Source organism: Macrosteles quadrilineatus, unplaced genomic scaffold (assembly GCF_028750875.1).
Source record: "Macrosteles quadrilineatus isolate MER2022 unplaced genomic scaffold, UCM_ALF_1.0 Scaffold_4__1_contigs__length_99947679, whole genome shotgun sequence".
NCBI classification, from domain to species: domain Eukaryota; kingdom Metazoa; phylum Arthropoda; class Insecta; order Hemiptera; family Cicadellidae; genus Macrosteles; species Macrosteles quadrilineatus.
The window spans coordinates 21,919,302-21,940,362 of NW_026542597.1; the positions used below are offsets into that span (position 1 = coordinate 21,919,302).

Here is a 21,061-nt window from a genome sequence, read left to right on the forward strand (position 1 = left end):
GTACTGGATAAGATTGGTAGCAATCGACCTAACTGGTAATCCATGCTGTTCAGCATTCACGTTTAATCCATTGCATTTATTTACTTTCTGATGGCTAGTATTTATTTTAATTTTGAGATATCTCCTACATACTTTCTAACTCAAATTAAATTTGTTAATCCTTCAATATTTAACAGTCATTAGTTATAGTATCTTACCTTGTAGCATGATCGACCACCATGCCACCATCAACATGAAAGATATGCTTGTAACTGCCTTTGCAAAGCGAGCGAGCAAACCTGTCTGTCTGCATTGCTTTGCGTTTGCATTAGTTTCTATATCAATTTGAGGTTAGAATGCATTCCTAACCTAGAATATCAACCTGGGTTCTGAATTTCCTTGTATCAAGTGTTATCGGATATTCTGTGTGTGTATGGATGATAGGAAGATTAATATTGTTTTGGTATACATAATGACTGTCCAATGTTTTAGTGGTCAGGCCACAGTCACATATTTTGTCTGAATTCTGCTAGTGTTCTATCGGACGCACATTTTCAAAAAGTAAACAAGGTGAAATTTAACTTCATCGTTGTTCCAGTTGTATCATATTCTGAAAAATCTATAATATGGCCAAAGTTAATATGGTAAACAGTACTGAAATTGACAGCGAAGCCGTTGTTAAGCATGCCAAGAAGCAGTCGAAAAAGTCCAAGCCAAGGCCTACTACTAAATTAGGGTCTAAGAAGATTGAAACAAATATTATGAAACCTCATCAACAGCTATGCAAGAAAAAAGATATTGTAAATATCATCAAAAGTGAACATAATTTTATATCAAGTTTGTTCGACATTTTAGATTTGTCTAAATTAAACCAAGGTAGGTAAACTAGCCTAAATACCTATTAAACCTTCAATCGATTAAACCTATTTCACAAGTTTGGTTAGGTTATCATAGAACAGTTGGTTTCATTTTACGCAGAGGATACGTGTCCGTGGAGGACCAAACGCGGATTAGGCGTCCAGCAGTGACGTCATTGGGTTGTGGGGGCCTGGAACACCAATACCACAACGATATGATTTACAGCCATCGGTGTTTGTGGTGAAGTGGATAGAGCACTCGGCTGTTGTACAAGAGGTATCTAGATCAAATCCATCGATGACACTATTTTTTTGTTCAAGTTTTTCCTTAGAACGACATTTCTTCTTAACTGTGCAACTTTTGTTTGAATTTGAGACATTTATAATTTTATTTTAAAACAGAATTTATTGTTTTAACCGAACCACACTCGGTATAAGTGACATTTCTTTATCCGGATAATTTTTATCAGCACATCGGTTTAACCGGTCTAGATCGGGAGGAAGTGGGCGGTACTGAACGACTGTTCTCGTGGGAAAGATTTGAGACCAGTGATTGTGTATAAATACAATGCTCTCCTAATTTTAAGTCGAATACTGTATCCCTTTCAGACCCAGCACACTCATTTGTGTTGGTAAATTTTAAGTCCTGACAACCTAACCAACACGATTGTGTAGGTTAGATGTTTATTTGTTTTTTTTAAGTTTCTGGATCTTTCTGTCGCTCAGACCTGTATGCATCGATTGTGTAGGTTATGGAGATCAGGTGGGAATTTTTGTTTTGCAGTCTGCCTTCATGTCTTATGGTAACACTGATTGTTTTGTTGCAATGTCACGGTAAGATAGGAGAAAGAGACAACTGTTAAGGCTAATGACAGTTTTATTTATGTTTTTACACGTATATAATGCTAATTATTGCTGAAACTGAAATGTTTAATATGGTATTATGAAGGTTTTGCCTTTAAAACAAACCTAATCAATAATTTTAGTATTTGAAATCTAGGTTAAAAACCAACATTTATTCAAAATTTGCTCAGGACTTAAAGCGGTCGAGATGACTAGGATTCCCGGGTCTGAAAGGGATAAAGAGTATGCATTTAAACGATCCGTTTTAATGAGATTTTTGGGATGTCGGTTTAACCGGAAAAACCGCTATCCTGACTGGCCTCGGTCCCGAGGAGTCCGGATAAGAGGGAGACTACATTACCTGGTTCAAAAAATGCCTTTAAGGAAAAGCGGTAGGCCCACCTACAAACCCATTAAAGTTTGGTTGATGTCCCGGAAATTGAACCCATCCTTCCCTCACTGAAGCCCGAGATGCTAACCACTAGGCTATCAACACACTCATCTTACAACAATTTTCCTTATTTTAGTTAACACTAACATGCCTTGTAGGAATATTAAGAACAATTAAATGTCAAAATTTAAAATTAAATTAGAGTAGTAGTGGGGAGGCAAATTTAGTAAAATATGTAAAATAACAAAGTTGGCTCACCCCGAAAGGTAACCCCGGTGAACACTATGCTAGATGATATTGTATAGTAGTAGAGATGATATTTTGACCGGTGTTCACTCTGTATGAGTGGGACTCTCTTTCCTGGACGCCACTTTCCAAAATGGCGGATGTCACTGTTTGATCTTTGTATAACTCGAGCAAAAATGAACCGATTTTGATGAAATTTGGTATAAACGTTTAAACTTACATTCATTCGAACGGGTTCACGAACCAGCATGATCTGATCATGGGAGCGGGGGTTTATGGGATGATGGGGTTTTATGGGGTAAAGATGGGATTTTCTTATTCTTTGCCCCCAAAGTACAAAATTTTCCTATTTTTCTCTAAACCATTTTAAAGAACTTAAAAAAACAAATAATTTAGTATATTAACGTATTTTTGTACCCTTATTGGTTACGGAGAAAATTCAAAAAAGTGTTAATTTAAAATTCACATGTTATTTTTATGGAGGATATCGTCAACTCTTGTAGTTTGCTTTTATATGGATATGTTTGATCATACTTGGTAAACTTTTTTATTTATACTAAGATATTAATATTGTACTAACATTCACGCTTTATTAGCCTCCCTGTAACAGCAAACCTAGGTACTCGTTAAACCTAATGTTATTTAAATTGAATTAATTTAAAAACGAATCAGGCAATTGGAAATCCACTTAGTCTGCAGGTTCGCTGTGACGGGGGTATTTTATTGGTGACATTTCTTCCTATACCTAGTGGTTCAGGAGATATAAGCAGTTAAAGTTGGGGTTTCCTCCATGTTAATTAGATTGATCCGTTTTAACTGTCAACCTAATCCTAATGTATTTCCTGTGCTATTTCGTTACACTTTTGACTTGACATATAATAACAAATCTAGATTATCAGGCACATCTCAGATTCGCCCGATGCGTTAAAATACTTGGTATGCGGCCTCTTGTCTGCCAATTGAGCATTGATATAAACAAATAACCTTATTTACAAATACATTTTTTTATAAAAAAATATTATAGATTACAAAATAAAAACATGAGTAAATGTTATTGATCAATAAACCTCATGAATTTAACCCATCGTTATAAGCAATTGCCATCTCTTTTTTCTTTACTTACCATTTGCTTCTCTTATTTATGCGTTTCACTCTCTCTATAGAAAATGGCTCAACATACAAGCCCTAAATTGTTCTTAATCTTGACAATTCTACGTAATAGCCTTGACAAGTCTACCTCAGCCTGATTTACAGTACATTCTTGACTGCAATGTACCGAAATCGATTGATAAGATTCATTGGATATTGCCTTTGAGAACGTTTTAAACCATACTGGTGGATAGGCAACAAACAACCCGTTGTACAATGTTGGTCCAATTTATTAAAACAAAAATAAAGTTGTGGGTCAAATTGTACTAAAATGCATATTTGGAAATCTTTTAGTTAATTTTCTGTTTCGGTAAATTTGTACATGAAGCAACCGTACCTATGCTAACACATTACATATGCCTGTAGCAGTCCAAAGATTACTCTGAAGTATCACACGACAACCTTTTTAAATGAAGATGTGTTTGTTAAGGGCTTGGCATATAAATTACAACATGAATAAATCATATACATTAATAATAAACTACAAGAAAATTATTAAAACCGATATAAAATTAGTTTCTGTATTAGGCTAAACCATTTAATTTGAGTTGTAGAGACTGCACTGTGTTAGTGTAGAACCTATAGGATTGGATTGTAGTAAATTAACCTGACATAAAAATGTCAACATGTGGTTCTGTTGGCTGTAACAATTCTTCTAATTACGTGAAAGTAGAAGGAATATCATATCAGAGGGGTATAAGCTTAGTTATGACCATCGACGTATAAAACTACAACATTAGTTAGTTTTATATGTCGATGGTTATGACTGGACTTCAGTACGAATGCGATGCTACGACAGCCGCGGGTGGCTAGCACCCGCCGAACCCTTCAAATGAGGATTTGCTGCTCTGTTCAATCCGAAATTTTTACAAAACTAATAGAATAAAGTTAAATACAAACAGTAAAGAATTTATGTTTAAAGAAATATTATTGTAATAACTGATAATAATTAAATAAAAGTTAATTTAATGTCTCATTGTATTGAGGTCCATTATTTTAAAAATAGAAGATACATTGTGTATATAGAAAAGTGCGAAGGCCCAACGGGATACATTAGGGTGACAGTTAAAACGGATCAATCTAATTAACATGGAGGAAACCCCAGCTTTAACTGCTTATATCTCCTGAACCACTAGGTATAGGAAGAAATGTCAAGAATAAAATACCCTCGTCACAGCGAACCTGCAGACTAAGTGGATTTCCAATTGCCTGATTCGTTTTTAAATTAATTCAATTTAAATAACATTAGGTTTAACGAGTACCTAGGTTTGCTGTTACAGGGAGGCTAATAAAGCGTGAATGTTAGTACAATATTAATATCTTAGTATAAATAAATAAGTTTACCTAGTATGGTCAAAATATATCCATAAACAACCAAACTACAAGAGTTGACGATATCCTCCATAAGAATAACATGGGAATTTTAAATTAACACTTTTTTGAATTTTCTCCGTAACCAATAAGGGTAAAAAAATACGTTAATATACTAAATTATTTGTTTTTTTTTTTAAGTTCTTTAAAATGGTTTAGAGAAAAATAGGGAAATTTTGTGCTTTGGGGCAAAAAATAAAAAAATTCCATTTTTACCCCATAAAACCCCCATAAACCCCCGTTCCCATGATCAGATCATGCTTGTTCGTGAGCCCATTCGAATAAATGTAAGTTTAAACGTTTATACCAAATTTCATCAAAATCGGTTCATTTTTGCTCGAGTTATACAAAGATCAAACAGTGACATCCGCCATTTTGGAAAATGGCGTCCAGGAAAGAGAGTCCCACTCATACAGAGTGAACACCGGTCAAAATATCATCTCTACTACTATACAATATCATCTAGCATAGTGTTCACTGGTTACTTTTCGGGGTGAGCCAACTTTGGAATTTTGGCCTTTCGCCTCCCCACTATAGGTATTTTTAAAACTTAGATTAAGACTCCACAAATCCCCATATTTATACAATAAAATGAACTTTGCCAAGTGATATGATATGTAATAATTAATTGTAAAAAGGGGAATTACTGCCTGTGCCCCAGATAAACAATTTGTTTAAAAAAAAAATTATTTTGCTTAAAAATGCTATGTAGGCTATTTAATGGCTTTTAATGTTTTTTTGTTTTTTTTTTAGGAAGGAGAAACGACAGTGATGAAGAGGATAATGGCGATGACTTCCTATTGGCAGACATCCCAGAACAGAAAGTGTTCAGTAAGTTTGCTCTATTTTTTCTACAAGAAACCAATCCTGACTATACGAGACTAATTTTTAAGTACCGGTATGTCTAAGTCAGCCATCAAAAACCTGTGTGTTTCAAAATTTAAACATGTTTTAAAAACTACTCTAACCCAGGCTTGCCTGTATAAACATGAAGAGTACTTTGGTTTAGAGTTTTAGTTTTAGTTGCCATCTTGATTGTTTTCTTTTTCTTTTGACGATTGTCATGAACTTTGTACTCAGTTTTAACGACAATAAAGCATTTCATTTCATTTCATTTAAGTGTCATTCGGTCCCTGGCTACCTGTGTGGTCGGTCACTTTGGTTAGAACAGGCCTTTTTTTTAATGTTTCAATGTCTTTTTGTGCTGTATTGTTTTTACCCTTTGACAATGTCTACAACTAATTGATCAACTCTACAAGTTCCTGAAGCTGACGATGGTGTTAACACCAAATTATGTCCTAATTTGACAACATTTGTTGAACCGTGACGACATTAATTAATTTAGTCTAAAAATTAAAGCGTAAACATCAGTTACAGAGCTGCAAATGGCGTGATTATGTTCTCACATTATGCCAGTAAGCAGTGTTCAGTCTCCTTGCAATATATACGCAAACTATGGAGCTATATGCACAAACGGTCCTTAGTTAATAACTTCTAGTCAAGGAGTAGGCCTAAGTGTTTTAGGGGTGTACCGGCTTTATTTTTTATTGATTTAAATAGACTTAGAAATTAATATCTCTGACTGCTGAATTACTGGACGGCTCATACTAGCGCATAACTCGACAATTGAGATTTAGTAGATTTGCTTCTACGCAACTCTTAAGGCTGTGCTTTTCATACACATAAGTCCTGTAATGAAGATTAAATACCCTTTTGTACCTATTTTCCTTTTATATTTTAGCCATGTTTGTACTGTAACATTTAGTTTGTTTGTGTGTCCGTCCGCTTGTAAGACAGTATAAGCTGCATGAACCATTAGACTGAAAAGGTTTATTTATTCTACATCATGCCATTATTGTCAAGACCATGCTGGTTTACCATGTTTTATTTATTTATGGCTTAGAGGAAAAGTAGACATTGCTACATCTCATTAAAATTGTTGACGTTAAGATAGAAGCCTATTAAAGCATCGATTAAGAGTTGTGCTATATTTTAGTTCTAAATTAGTAATTGATGTATTGGACAGCGAGATGAGTTAGGATTAAAAATGACAAAGACAAGACCACATTGTACAACGACAAACGACATCTTTATTTAATGAATAACAAGAGACAACTTCCGTTTTCTACATCACAATCCAAAGGCTTGTACAGTAAAGTTCCATTGAGGCCTAGGCCATAGATTAACCATATGTAATATATATATATAAAGATACATCATTGCCCTCCACTTTAAATAACAAAAATTAATTATTAGGTTAGGCCTACATTTTGTAATATAACAACATTAACACAACCTTTCAGTCATATTCTGAGAAGGTAAATCTTTTAGGTGGCTTAATGACTCTCCCTTTACTTGAGACATTAGGCAATGGAGTGTCTCTCATGTTAAAGCTAGGCCTAGGTGGAGACCAGGGTGATGTTTGGTTGGATTCAGATTGAGTAGCAACAGGGGAACCTCCAGGAGGGATAGGTCTTGGCGGAGTGCTTGGATTTCTAGTAACAGGTTTAGGTGCACTAAGAACTAGTCCTTTCAGGACACTACCAGTAGAAAAACACACTTTCAACTGATTTACATGGACTTTATGTACGGTCCCAGCTGATACCTTGATAATGTACACTGTAGGGCTTATTCTTTTAACTACTCTTCCTATCTGATACTTAACTTTTATACCTTTGGATACAGGTTTGTTAAGATTCACCCACACAAGTTGATTGACTTCATAACATTGAAATTTTTTAGGTAGGCCTATGTTAGTTTTTGACTGGTTTGGCTTAATTATCTTAGTATCCTTCAAATTAAAATTTACTTCCTTTTTTGTTACAGTCAAAGGTGTCCTAGGTACAAAACTCAATAACATAGCCATTGGAGATTTTCCAGTGACAGAAGTGGGGGTAGCTCTGTATGCAAACAGAGATTCAGACAATGACTGCTCTGGTGTTAAGTTTTTGCATTGGGATAATGTCAACTTAGATAGCAAAACTTTGAAAGTTTGTACTGCCCGTTCGGCCTGCCCATTTGACTGAGGTGAATATGGAGGAATGTAAAATAGTTTGATATTCTTCCTGTAGCAAAACTGTTTTAACTCTACTGAACAAAAAGGAGGACCATTATCCGTAACAATTACATTAGGGAAAGAAAATCTAGCAAACACTTCAGCAAGTTTGGACATGATGATATTGTAATCATGTTTACCTTTCAATAAAAAACATTCAATCCATTTTGAATATGCATCACAAAGAATCAAATATTTACAGCCATTGAAATCAAATAAATCAAGATGAACCCGTTCCCAGGCCTTTTTTGGTTTAGGCCATGAGACACGGAACTTGTTGTTGCGTTTGTTTTGCGTGGCTTGACAAACAGTACAAGAAACTACTTTCTTATAAATATCATTATCTAGGGATGGCCACCAAACATACGATCTAGCAAACAGCTTACATCTGGTTATGCCCGCATGACTAAAATGAACTAACTCAAGAGCCTTATCTCTTAGGCTAACTGGTATTACAGTACGACTACCAAAAAATAAACAACCATTGTGTACACTTAAGTTATGCTTGTTTTGTGCGTACACTTGCAATTCCTTTTCAACAGAACGAGGAAAACCCTTAAGTACATATTTAACTACTTTGCATAATGCTTGATCTTTGAGTGTCTCAAGGCTAACTTCTTCAAAGGAAATCAATGGTGTTGACAAGTAAGTGAATAGGCTATCTACTTGATCTTCTACAGAACTAACAGCACTAGGTAGCCTCGATAACGCATCTGCATTAGGAATTATAGTACCCCTTTTGTGTACAATGTTGTATTGATAGGCTGACAAAATGGTTGCCCAACGTATTAATTTACTTGAAGCTAGTAACGGAATTCTTTTTGTTTCACCAAATAGACTCTTAAGTGGTAAATGATCACTGTAAATGGTGAATTTCCTCCCCCATAAGTATTTATGAAACTTGCGAAGACCAAAAATTACACTCAAAGCTTCCTTTTCAAGTTGGGAATAATTCCTTTGTGCTTGATTAAGGGTAGCTGACTCAAAGGCAATTGGACATTCTTTTCCATTAATTATTTGACTAAGGACGGCCCCTACTCCAAAAGAACTGGAGTCAACTGATAAAATTAGTTCTTTGCTAGGATCATACAAAGTTAACATAGTAGCCTCACTTAAAGCTGTTTTACATTTTGCAAACGCTAAAGCGCATTCAGACGACCAATTCCACTGTTCATCTTTTCTCATTAACTTATGCAAAGGCTCTAATAGGTCCGGACACATATGAACAAAGTTTCTATAGTAGTTGAACATAGACACAAATGATTTCAACTGAGACAGATTTGTAGGAGTTGGCATCGACAAAATTTGCTGTACTTTAGAAGCCGAAGGCGCTTTACCTTTTGCTGACAGTTCAAACCCCAAAAATACTAATGAAGATACAAAAAACTCTGACTTTTCTACGTTAAGTTTTACATTATACTTTTCAAGCTGAGATAACACTTTGTTCAAATTTTCTTGACAATGTTTAAGATCAGTTCCACCTACTAAAATGTCATCTAGATAAGGTGCTGTATGACTCAGATTTGTTAGTATAGACTCAATCACAGATTGAAAAATGGCACATGCCGACGCTAAACCAAAGGGGTAGGCGATTGTAACGATACAATCCTTTGATAGTGTTAATTACCAACAGATCTTTACTATTTTCATTTACCTCTAGTTGGAGATAGGCCTGCGATAAGTCTAACCTAGTAAAGACAGTACAGCTAGTAAACTTATTAAAAATATCTTCAGGTATTGGTAAAGGATGCTGGTCAACTCTTAAGCACTTATTCAAAGTTGTCTTAAAATCAACACAAAGCCGGAGATTACCATTTGACTTGGGAACGATTACAATAGGACTCGCCCAGTTAGAATGTGTGACTTTAGTAATGATGCCCTCTTTTTCCAGCCTACTCAATTCAACAGAGACCTCATCTCGCAAAGCATAGGGTACATTATAGGCCTTATGAAAAATAGGATTGGAATCATCTTTTAGATTGACATTTACTTTAAAACTTTCAATGGGTTTATCATTATCTTTAAGTGCAAATACTCTTGGAAAAACCTGCGACAATTTCTTGACAATATTAGCTTTCGAGTTATCAGGAACAGAGTTAACATTAGGCTTACAATTATTCACGTCCCAGATCTTTAAACATTCGTTTGAGTGCTCTAGCTTACAAAGTTTTCCAGTATTAGGTTCCACTTGGGTATCAATGTTACAACAATTAATAAACTTAGGCATAATATTTACAGACTCGTCGCCAATGATGTATTGGACAGCGAGATGAGTTAGGATTAAAAATGACAAAGACAAGACCACATTGTACAACGACAAACGACATCTTTATTTAATGAGTAACAAGAGACAACTTCCGTTTTCTACATCACAATCCAAAGGCTTGTACAGTAAAGTTCCATTGAGGCCTAGGCCATAGATTAACCATATGTAATATATATATATAAAGATACATCAGTAATTAGTTTATTCCCTGTCACCTGTGATCTATGCAATTTCATTTAGTTTCATGAGAAAAAAACCATCATTGTCTTTAAATTGGCGATTTGGTGGCTCCGTCAGTAGAACCACACTTAGGGCCCAAGGCAGCAATGTTGTGGGTTCTTATCCTGGTGCCTACCACTACATTTGATCATTAAGTAGTACATTTTACCTTACGTTTGACAGGTTCTTGGAGATAGTGGATTAATGAAGCTCGATGCACATTTCGCCACAATTCGTGGCATCTTCAGGAGCACAGTTTATTTAAAAAAAATTATTTTCATTACACTAAACTAAACATTATTCACACTTAGTCGACGGACGTTGTACACGCAGCTATAGGTTCCAAGCACGGAAGCGGGTGTGCGGACCGGGGACGTAACATTTTTCAGTGTCTGAGTTTGACTATAGCTGTTGAATTTTAATCTGTCCGGCGTTGGTTGGTATGTGAGGGGATGGGGGGTGATTTTGTTTTCAGATCTTTTACTTCTATTGTTGCAGTGTTGCCAATTCTCTGTGGTGTTGCCTCATAGCTCTTTTATCTGGTTTATAGTATTGAACATTTTTGAATTGTTGAAGTCTTTATTTTTTACTAGGGTATCCAAATCTGAGTTATTAACGTGTTTTTAAATGTGGTAGCTCTCTTGTACTTATCCATGCTTTGCTTTGTTACAGAAAAACAAACGCAGAAGAAGAACTCTCAAGTTGGTGTGAAAAACAAAGCTTTCCCAAGTACTGTTGAAGGTTTAGAAAAAGAGCTTGCTGAGTTGAAAGGTTTGTTAAATTGCATGTACAAACTTAATTTTGCCAAAAAATTAAGAAGTATTAATTACTATTATAACTATATAATATAACTAGCTGTACCCGCGGGCTTTGCCCCGTTTTACTTCATAAGTAAGTGAGCTCGTTCGCATGGCTCAATCACGTCCTGGTTGAAGTTCGTTCGCTACGCTCCCTCACCTTTAGGTTGGAGCTCGTTCGCTGCGCTCACTTGCCTTTAGGTTAGCTCGTTCGCTACGCTAACTCGCCTCCAGGTTGAAGTTCGTTCGCTACACTCACTCACCTTTTGGTTGCAAATTAGCTGTTGTCATAAATTAAAAAAAGTAATAGTGCTGCACCCTGTTGGTAATCCTTGTAACTTGAATGCTATTGAACATCATAGAACAGAACCAACTTGTTTAATTGAAACAGCTGTTAAGATTCATTAATTCCATTTAAATATGAGTACTCATAAGGTTATAATGGGAAACTCTAGAGCCACTGGGGCGGAGCCCGAGAGTCCGATCAGAATAAAAACAGCTTAGTTTTTCTATTTAATGCCTAAAAAATCAGTGTACCAAATTTCAGCCTCCTAGGTAAATGGGAAGTGGGAGAATTAGTGATGAGTGAGTCAGTCAGTGAGGGCTTTGCCTTTTATATATATAGATACTATTAAAATTATTATATATAACTTATAAATCTTGATTATTCACAGAGAATTAAAATTGTTAGTATTTTACAGTCAAAACAAAACCAATCCACAAATAAGTTTTATGAACATCTAGTTACCATGCCTTCATGCAGGGTAAAACAAATGTAGACAAGGGAAATCCTTTAACTAATCAGAGGGGTTGGTCGTTATAAATTGTGGTTGCAGTAAAATAGTTATGGTCATGCTGTATATGTGATGAAGTTCTATTTCAAAGCTTATGCGTTGTGCTCATCTTGAATTTAGTGATTTTCGCCATATATAAAAAAATGTGCGTATTTGATAAAATCCAGCTTTGGTGGCAACCCTGTCTATGAATACCTTGTTTTTTTATATAAACCAAGCTACCAAATTGTTTATGAAATAATTGTTTAAATGAATTAAATAATTGTTATGATTAATGTATCACTAGTAATTTTGTTTCAGACTTATATAAAATTTAGGCAAAATTTTCTAGACACTTTAACGAAGGCAAGGATGGTATAGCTCCACCTGAGCGTCGTCAATTACCTAAATTAAAATAATCAATCAGTCAAAACCGTGGAACAGATTTCATATGGATTTTATCGGCTTCTGAGTAGGCCTACTCTGGGAAAGAAATTTATGTGTGACTGATTCTATGGGGAGAGGGACACCTTGCCTGTTTTGTGAATACAATTTTATTCCCCCCTAAGAATTTACGTCACAAATATTTTTTTTCAATTAGGCTACTATAACGAGACTTAATCACCCTACAGGAGAGGTAAGTGTCTAGAATAGTAGTGGATGAAGTAAGGAACACAGTATTGGTCTCAGGTTTTGAGTAGCTTCCTTGGCTGTGATAGGATTTTTAATGGAGACCTTAATTTACGGACAACCCTTGTATGTTATTCATTTAGTTCATGAAATATCTAACATGCCTTTTTCTTCAGGAACGCCAATGACTTACCACAAGAAGTTGCGCAAAAAAGGACTCCAAACAAGACTTTTAAAAAAGAAAAGAAAGGAACACCTAAAACTTAGAAAAGCTGCTTTGAAATCAGCAAAGAAAAATAAATCTGCTGTCAATGGTTTATCAAAATCCAAACCGATTCTTAATAGTGATGGAAATGTAGTGTCCAATAAATTTGATTTTGCTGATACAGACATCAAGAAAGAAAGCAAAAAGAAACCAGGAGCTGTAAATAATGAAACACATGGTAGTCAATCACTTGTACTTCCTAATGGTAGTTTGAGAGAAAACTTTAAAAACAAAACTAAATTGGATTCAAATAAAAGCAGTGATTCCCCAGTCAAGAAAGAAAATACTTCAGAAACTATAAAAACAGAAATGAATTCTAATGAACAATCTAAAAACAAACCTATCTTTAATAAAGATAACAAAATTGTGTTTAGCAAAATTTACATGCCTGAAAATCATAAAAAAACAAAAAGAGAGTCCAAGAATAAAAACCCAAAAAAGATTTTGGAAAAATTAAAAGAGGAAACTAAAAAGATCTCTGAAATTGCAAAAGAAGACAAAGAAAAGGCAGATTCTTTGAAAGAAAAAAGCAAATGGGCAACAGCTTTAAAACGAGCAAGTGGAGAAAAGGTTAAAGATGATCCAGAACTGCTGAGAAAAAGTATAGCAAGAGAAAAGAACAAAAAGATGAGAAGTCAGAAAAAGTGGAAGGCGAGAATTGATCATGTGGAGAAAGAAAAACAGGAGAAACAGAAGAAGAGGAAAGAGAATATTCAAGCAAGAAAAACTGATAAGAAAAAGAAGAAGATGAAAAAAGCAATTAAGAAAGGAAGTTATGTTCCGCTGTAATTAAAAATGTAAAGTCTGAATTTAATTTTTGTGTTCACTGTACAATTCACCTTTTTGTAAATTAAAACATGAAAGATTGCCAGAAGTTATGAATTATGTATAAACCCATTCAAATGGTTTCAGTTTAAAAAAGGAACCTTAATGTAAGTTTAATCATAGACAAAACATGTTCAATTCAATATTTCCAGAGAGCAACACACACTTTGGTGTGTATGCATAATATAAATAATATAGTGAGCCAATCTGTGTAGCTTTGTTACTATGTACTAAGATCAGCTGTTTGTTATCCAGTCACGACCAAATCTAAACAATTAATAGGCCAACCCCAAATCTGGTAGGTACCGAACTCCTCCGCCATTTCTTAACCGATTTTATCAATTCATGTCTCATTGGACAGAGTGTCGTGTAGGTGTGCAAACTGATATTAAATTTGCTTAAAGTCCCTTGGGCCAAAAAAATATATGGTTCTTCTAGCTCTACACAAAAATGGTATTAACACCCAATACTGTACAAATGGTGGTTCAAAATCTATTGCAACATTTATGGGTTCACCCATAAAATACCATAGTTACTCCCACCACTTGTTCATGATAAGGGTTGTTGCAAATTAGCATAGAAAGTATGTGCAATGAATTCAGGGTTTGTATTCATTGGTATATGGCAGATTGCTCATGTTTATTTTTGTTTGTTAATGTGTTATGATTCATACTTTATTCCTAATTATTACATAAACAAAAATTAGTTTAAGTGGTTAAATATTTGTAAAGTAACAACATTTTTTCAAAACACCTTATATTCCAAACAGAATCAAATGCCTTTTTGTTTTTATCTTATCCATTAGAATGTGAAATTTGTTTCAAGGGATTGTGTCGAGAATCATTAACTTTGAATATTACAGACTTCTAATGTTCCATTGTAAAATTTGTATCTTTCTTTTATTTTTGTTTTTTCATGGTGATTTTTGAGCACTACAGAAATGTCGACTTAGATGATTTATTCCTCTAATTTTAGGATGGATTTCACAGTGCTTTAATTGCTACATATCTGGTACCATATTAAATTGGTTTAAAAACAGATACCGCAGTTATATTTTGTTACAATATAATTTTAAAATTGGTTGGATAACAAGAACAAAAGCCCCTATCACAGGAAACCAGTGAACAAATTTTATTTCAAACCACGGTTTTGGAAGGGTGTTAAGGAGTACTCTGGTTTGGTGTTGTAGGGAAGGAAAAAAGTATTTGTTGTATAAAATGTTAATAGTTCAGAGTGGAATAAATAAATTCTCAATATTTGATTAAAATGTACCAATAAGCAAGCAAACTGTAACCGTTTACCTACTTTTATCACCATGAATAGTACAGTATACTACTGGTTACTTACTGCTGTTCTCCTCCGCTCCGCAGTCAACAAGATTGGGGGAGGCGTCATCTTTTTCTTCTTCTACTGATATTTTAATGCTGACATTTTCGTCCTTCAATGTACGAATTTTTTTGTTAAGCTCTACACGATGAATGCAATAAAAATTGGCCACGTTCATGTTTTGAAGTAAAAAAACCAAACAATTTCTGAATAATTTAAAATCTATAATATATAATCTCATTCCCAATACTCGTTCTCGCTTAGTTGGAACTTAATTGACATTCTGAGCATATTTGCTTGTTGTTGTCCTTGGATGCTAGACACGAACCCGGAATTGTTTGTTGCATTACTTCAGGCTAGACCTATGAGTTTTTGCATTATTGGTAATCTTGCGACATTGGCGACCCCACATTCTACCACTAGTATAGACCATCGATCTATTAGAGATCGATGGTATAGACCAGACCTGCTACCTCCCCGAGCATTTTTTCTTGATGTAATAAGTAATATGTTCTTAAGGACTAGTTGTTACCCACGGGCTGCACAATTTGTTTTTCAGGATTAATTTTGCCAACAGTGTCATTTAGAGGCTTCTGATTGACTAAAATGAAGGTTTAGTAATTAAAAATTATTTTTGTTCATAGAATAAAATTATAAGTGCCTCAAATTCAATTTTATTATTTTTTATTATGAAATTAAACCGTCATAACCTAACCAAACCAACCAAACGTGCTGACAATGAAAAAATCGAATGAAGGTTCATTAATCGAAAAAATAGTTCTGTTCATAAAATAAAATTATAAATGCCTCAAATCCTATTTTAAAATTTTTTTATTATAAAATTAAACTATCATAACCTAACCAAACTAACCAGACTTGCTAATAATGAAAAATCAAATGAAGGTTTAACAGAAAAAAATTATTTCTGTTTATAAAATAAAACTATAAATGGGTCAAATTAAATTTCATAATGTTTTAATTATAAAACTAAACCGTCATAACCTAACCAAACCAACCAAACTTGTTGATAACGAAAAAATCCAATACAAAAAGAAAGCACTACGGATGGGATTCGAACCCGGGACTTCCGGATCGTGAACCCAGCATTCTATCCACTACACCACCGAGGCCGTTAAGCATCATTTGTATCGTCGCGGTAATGATGTTCCCTCAGCCAATCAAAAGCCTCAAAATAATACTGTAGGCAACACTAATCCTGAAATAAAAATTCAGCCCACGGGCTTCACCCCGTTTGACTTCATAAGTATTAATAGGTTATAAGCTGAAATAAAAAAAAAACATACAAATGAATACAGCTGAGGTATTTTTCATTAGGTATATGGAAAGTATTTGGAAAGCAATTACGACCTTATAGGGCAATTTAAGAAATAATGGATAGTTTTGCGCAAGCAGGTTTCTCGTCATGACGAACATTTTAAGTATATGGTTTACTAGCTGTACCCGCGGGCTTTGCCCCGTTTAACTTTATAAGTATTCGCATGGCTCAATCGCGTCCTATGGTTGAACTTCGTTCGCTACGCTCACTCACCTTTAGAATAGAGCTCGTTCGCTGCGCTCACTTGCCTTCAGGTTAGCTCGTTCGCTACGCTAACTCGCCTCCAGGTTGAAGTTCGTTCGCTACGCTCGTTCACCTTTTGGTTGCAATTGCAAATTAGCTGTTGTAATAAATAAAAAAAAAAAAAAAAAATAGTGCTGCACCCTATTGGTAATCCTTGTAACTTTAATGCTATTGAACATCATAGAATAGAACCAACTTGTTTAATTGAAACAGCTGTTAAGATTCATTAATAATTACTTTTAAATATGAAAAATCATAAGGTTAACATGGGAAACTCCAGAGTCACCTTTGGGCGGAGCCCAAAAGCCCGATCAGAATAAAAACTACTGTTTTCCTATTTAATCCCCAAAGAATCGGTGTACCGAATTTCAGCCTTCTAGGTAAATGGGAGAATTAGTGATGAGTGAGTGAGTCAGTGAGGACTTTGCCTTTTATAAGTATAGATGGGGGCGTGACTTGTAGTTTTCTCAAAAGTTCATGGGTACTTTTGGCTTTATAGAAGATTACTACTTATGTTTATTGTTTTCTGGAAAGTTTAAAATATTTGGAAATATGTGGAAGTTACTGTAGATAAATGTTTTAATTATTTAATTAATTAAATTTACAAAGACTATCTAAAAGAATGTATAATAATGGATTGTAGTTTAGGACTAAGAGAGATATAATAATATCATATGAATAATTTCTGAGCTAGGATTATTCTCATGCTCAATTCCATGCATCTAATTGGAATCTTAATAAAATGCCAACAAAGAATGTATGCATTTGCATATCTTACTGTATATTAGATTTTGCCTACTCTTTAATCTGCGATCATGTAGCTCTTGTGTTGTGAGGAAGAACGAAGAAGTCTAGCTGTGGACGGATTTCAGACGCTTCCGTTCGTTAGGTTATCTTCTTCTTAACTTTACTACACCATATGTTTCAATTTTCAAACTGTAAACGTACAAATGTAGGAATGATTGCGGTTGAAAGCTGACATAATTATACGCGATTAGTCCTCGACATTTTTGTATTTATTCTTGTAAACTTCATGAAGTTAAATAACAATTAATTAAGTTGTTAAAGATAAACACATGATTATAACGGAATTGGAGACAGTATGGATATGGTGTAGTTCTGTGATATGTTTTTAATGGGGGTTTTCAGCCTAGAACTAGCACTTAATAATATCAAACCTTCCCATCTAGAATTTTTTTTTTAGTTAGTTATCAGTAACATGGAAGAACTAGTTACCTCCACCTCCAGGCCAAGGTGGAAACCCACAAATCAAACAATCAGTAATCTGAATTTACGTTTCGTTTCAGAAATACGTATCCTTTTTTCAATAGGTACCTAGGCCTAGGTACAATTATTTTCCTAAGCCTATCCAAGCCCACTTTTTGCTTTTTAGGACTAGTTTAGACTCTTGATTAAAATACAGAGCTTAATTTAGCCTATTGTGGTCAATGTTACAGTTCAAATGATTGACTCAGACCTTAATCAACATAGCCTAGCATAAGTTAGTTAAGATAAATTTAACTGTCAACCTATTAATTTATTTTAATTAATAGGCTTACATAAGTTACATAGTTAACTTATAGGTTACTAGCTGTACCCGCGGGCTTTGCCCCGTTTAACTTCATACTTAAGTATTCGCATGGCTCATTCACGTCCTGGTTGAAGTTCGTTCGCTACGCTCACTCACCTTTAGGTTGGAGCTCGTTCGCTGCGCTCACTTGCCTTCAGGTTAGCTCGTTCGCTACGCTAACTCGCCTCCAGGTTGAAGTTCGTTCGCTACGCTCACTCACCTTTTGGTTGGAAATTAGCTGTTGTCATACATAAATAAAAAAAAAATTAATAGTGCTGCACCCTGTTGGTAATCCTGGTAACTTTTATGCTATTGAACATCATAGAACAGAACCAACTTGTTTAATTGAAACAGCTGTTAAGATTCATTAATTCCTTTTAAATATGAAAAATCATAAGATTAACATGGGGAACTACAGAGCCACTGGGGCGGAGCCCGAAAGGGTTTTTGAGATAAGAATATGCTTTAACGTTAATCGGGAATGTGAGCTATCATCATGCCAAATTTCAGCCCAATCCGTCCAGTAGTTTATGCGTGATTGAGCAACACACACACACACAAACACAGACACAAACTCACAAACTTTCAGATTTATAATATTAGTAAGATTTCTAAGTCTAGGCCTAATTTTAGTTTGGTGACTTGGTTTATGAAAAAATGGCTGCACTTTACGTCCTACAAACAACCGAATGAAAATATTGATTATTCGATTGTTTCATTTGATATATCGTTTGGTTAGTTAGGTTAGGTTAACCTTACCTAACTAATCAAATGATATATCGAACAATAGATATATCGATCGATATTGTCATTCCAATGAGTGTAGGACGTAAAGTAAAGTGCATCTAAAAAAACATTAGGCCTAATCCAAGCCTCAGTAAGTTATCTAGGAAATATACTTAACCTAACTCTGGCTCTGGGGGTAGACATCCATATCTGTTGGTACAAACAACCGAATGAAAATATTGATGATTCGATTGTTTCATTCGATAAGTTTTATTGTTTGGCTAGTTAGGTTAGGTTAACCTTACCTAACTAACCGAAACGATATATCAAATAATCGATATATCGATCGATATTTTAATTTGGTTGTTTGTGCCAACAGATACGGAAGTCTACCCGTCCCAACTCTGGTTAGAACTCTCATGGTTAAGTTATGGATAACACTAACAACAAGGGCATTTTATTAATACCGACTGCATTTATTAAAGACATGTAAGTCCATAGTTAAAATGTGTAGGCCGAGTTTTGTGTTTCCCAAGTGGGAACTGAGTCCTAAGAATTGTGAATATACAATACCGATGCAACGTTTTAAATCCATGCCTAAGTTAATCAACAGTTCTTCAAGTTACAAAAAAATTAAAGGCAGTTAAATAAAATAGGTATTGTACAAATGCTAAGATTACTATGCTCGGAGGTTATTTTTTAATTATAAGACTACAGTAGGCCTATGCTGCTCTTCTAAGGCTGACTTTTTAGAAGATTCGAGGGGGAAGTAAGCTTATTATGTTGCGATAGCACTATACCGGTAACCTCCAGATTACCAATACAAATTTATATTAGTTACGAGTCTCATGCCTCTCTTAAAATTAAGGTCTCTTAAAAAGTTACACTCGCTTAGCTGTAGTCGAAAGGTAAAAGGTTGAATGAGACAAGACTGCTAAGGTGTGACTAAACTTGTAATAAAACAAAATATATTTAGAAAAACCAAAGGGTTGCAAAGGGTGACAACACCAAACGAAAACTTTGAAAAAACAAAGTGCAAAAATAGTAAGAAAAAATTAAAACGTTAATTTTTACAAGAAAAGAAATTTGATAGAAAATTTTAAAGATTGAGTTACTAACAATTTATATGACTTGTTTGTTTTACATCTTTAAAAAATTTAGTAATTTATTTTACATACTGCTAATTGTCCCTGAAGCACACGCACTCCGATCTTCGTTGTCTCGTCGCCTGCGGTAATCACCTCGATTTTTGCCTTGAGGTCCTCCAGCTCTGAGACTCGTCACCCCTCCCTCTTCTTCAATAGCTCTTCCCATTGGCTGACTACCGATAGGGTGTGTGGCTTATAGGTTAAAGTTGTTTCTCTGAAGCCAGCCCTACCGGTCATCGCCTAGCTCACGTCAGCTGGGAAAGGAATTTGATAATCGATGTTCATGCTAATGTTCAACTCTGTTCACACCAACTGGTCGACTAAGTGGTAATGTGAACAGAGTGTCTGCGTAGGTGAGCACCGTGGGTACAGGATTAATCCCCTTCTTACATAGTCAAAACAGTATACGATGCCACAAGATCATCTGATCATTACACAATCATGGTTAAACTCTAGGCCTATAAGTTACTGTAGAGGCAAGGGGATTCAACAACATAAACGGCTTATTTAAATAACTCTGAATCTAATCTAGGCTACGTAACCCAGTCATTAATTATTCGATTGATGAATCATGTTTTAAGTCTATATAAATTAGTTAAAGTAAGTTAGTTATTACATTTGTTGTTGCCATTGCTCTTAAAGAGTAGTGTTTGCTATCCTGTATGCACATTATGCTAGCTTGTATGGCATCTTCAGAGAGTGTTTTCTATCTTTTACTTCATCAAGAAATTTTCAATCAAGTTCTTGAACCTGGGATAGGTAGCTACAAAAAATGTGAATAAACTGTTTTGTAAGTGTAGCCCTCTCTTTATTCCCCAATGAATTTGAAATGGTTTATTCAATGAGGTAAGTAGGCTAACTTAGGGCCCTAGGACCTAGGGCTAAGCAATTAACTTGTGAATGTTGAGTTTTAAATACACGTAAGAGTTGTAAATTGAAATATTTTATAAATTAACTTTCAAACTCTTTAACAAAAAAACTCAGATCCTCGATATCAACACATTTTTGCTGCACATCCATGTTTCAATGCTATTCAATCCAAATTA

General features: G+C 34.8%; 1 protein-coding gene across 1 annotated transcript; it reads left to right on the forward strand.

The window, feature by feature from the left end:
- The first annotated feature begins 314 nt into the window (after positions 1 to 314).
- LOC128993228 (surfeit locus protein 6 homolog) lies at positions 315 to 13,715 on the forward strand. The gene is made up of 4 exons (XM_054416993.1): positions 315 to 855; positions 5,590 to 5,667; positions 11,049 to 11,147; positions 12,753 to 13,715. Exons 1-4 carry the CDS (start codon positions 606 to 608, stop codon positions 13,628 to 13,630), a joined length of 1,305 nt encoding a protein of 434 aa, XP_054272968.1. The 5' UTR covers positions 315 to 605; the 3' UTR covers positions 13,631 to 13,715.
- The last annotated feature ends 7,346 nt before the right edge of the window (positions 13,716 to 21,061 follow it).

Coding starts and splice junctions, on each gene's coding strand:
- LOC128993228 (XM_054416993.1), top strand. CDS start 606: ATGGCCAAAGTTAATATGGTAAACAGTACTGAAATTGACAGCGAAGCC. Junction 856..5,589: donor TTTGTCTAAATTAAACCAAG/GTAGGTAAACTA, acceptor TTTTTTTTTTAG/GAAGGAGAAACGACAGTGAT. Junction 5,668..11,048: donor CCCAGAACAGAAAGTGTTCA/GTAAGTTTGCTC, acceptor GCTTTGTTACAG/AAAAACAAACGCAGAAGAAG.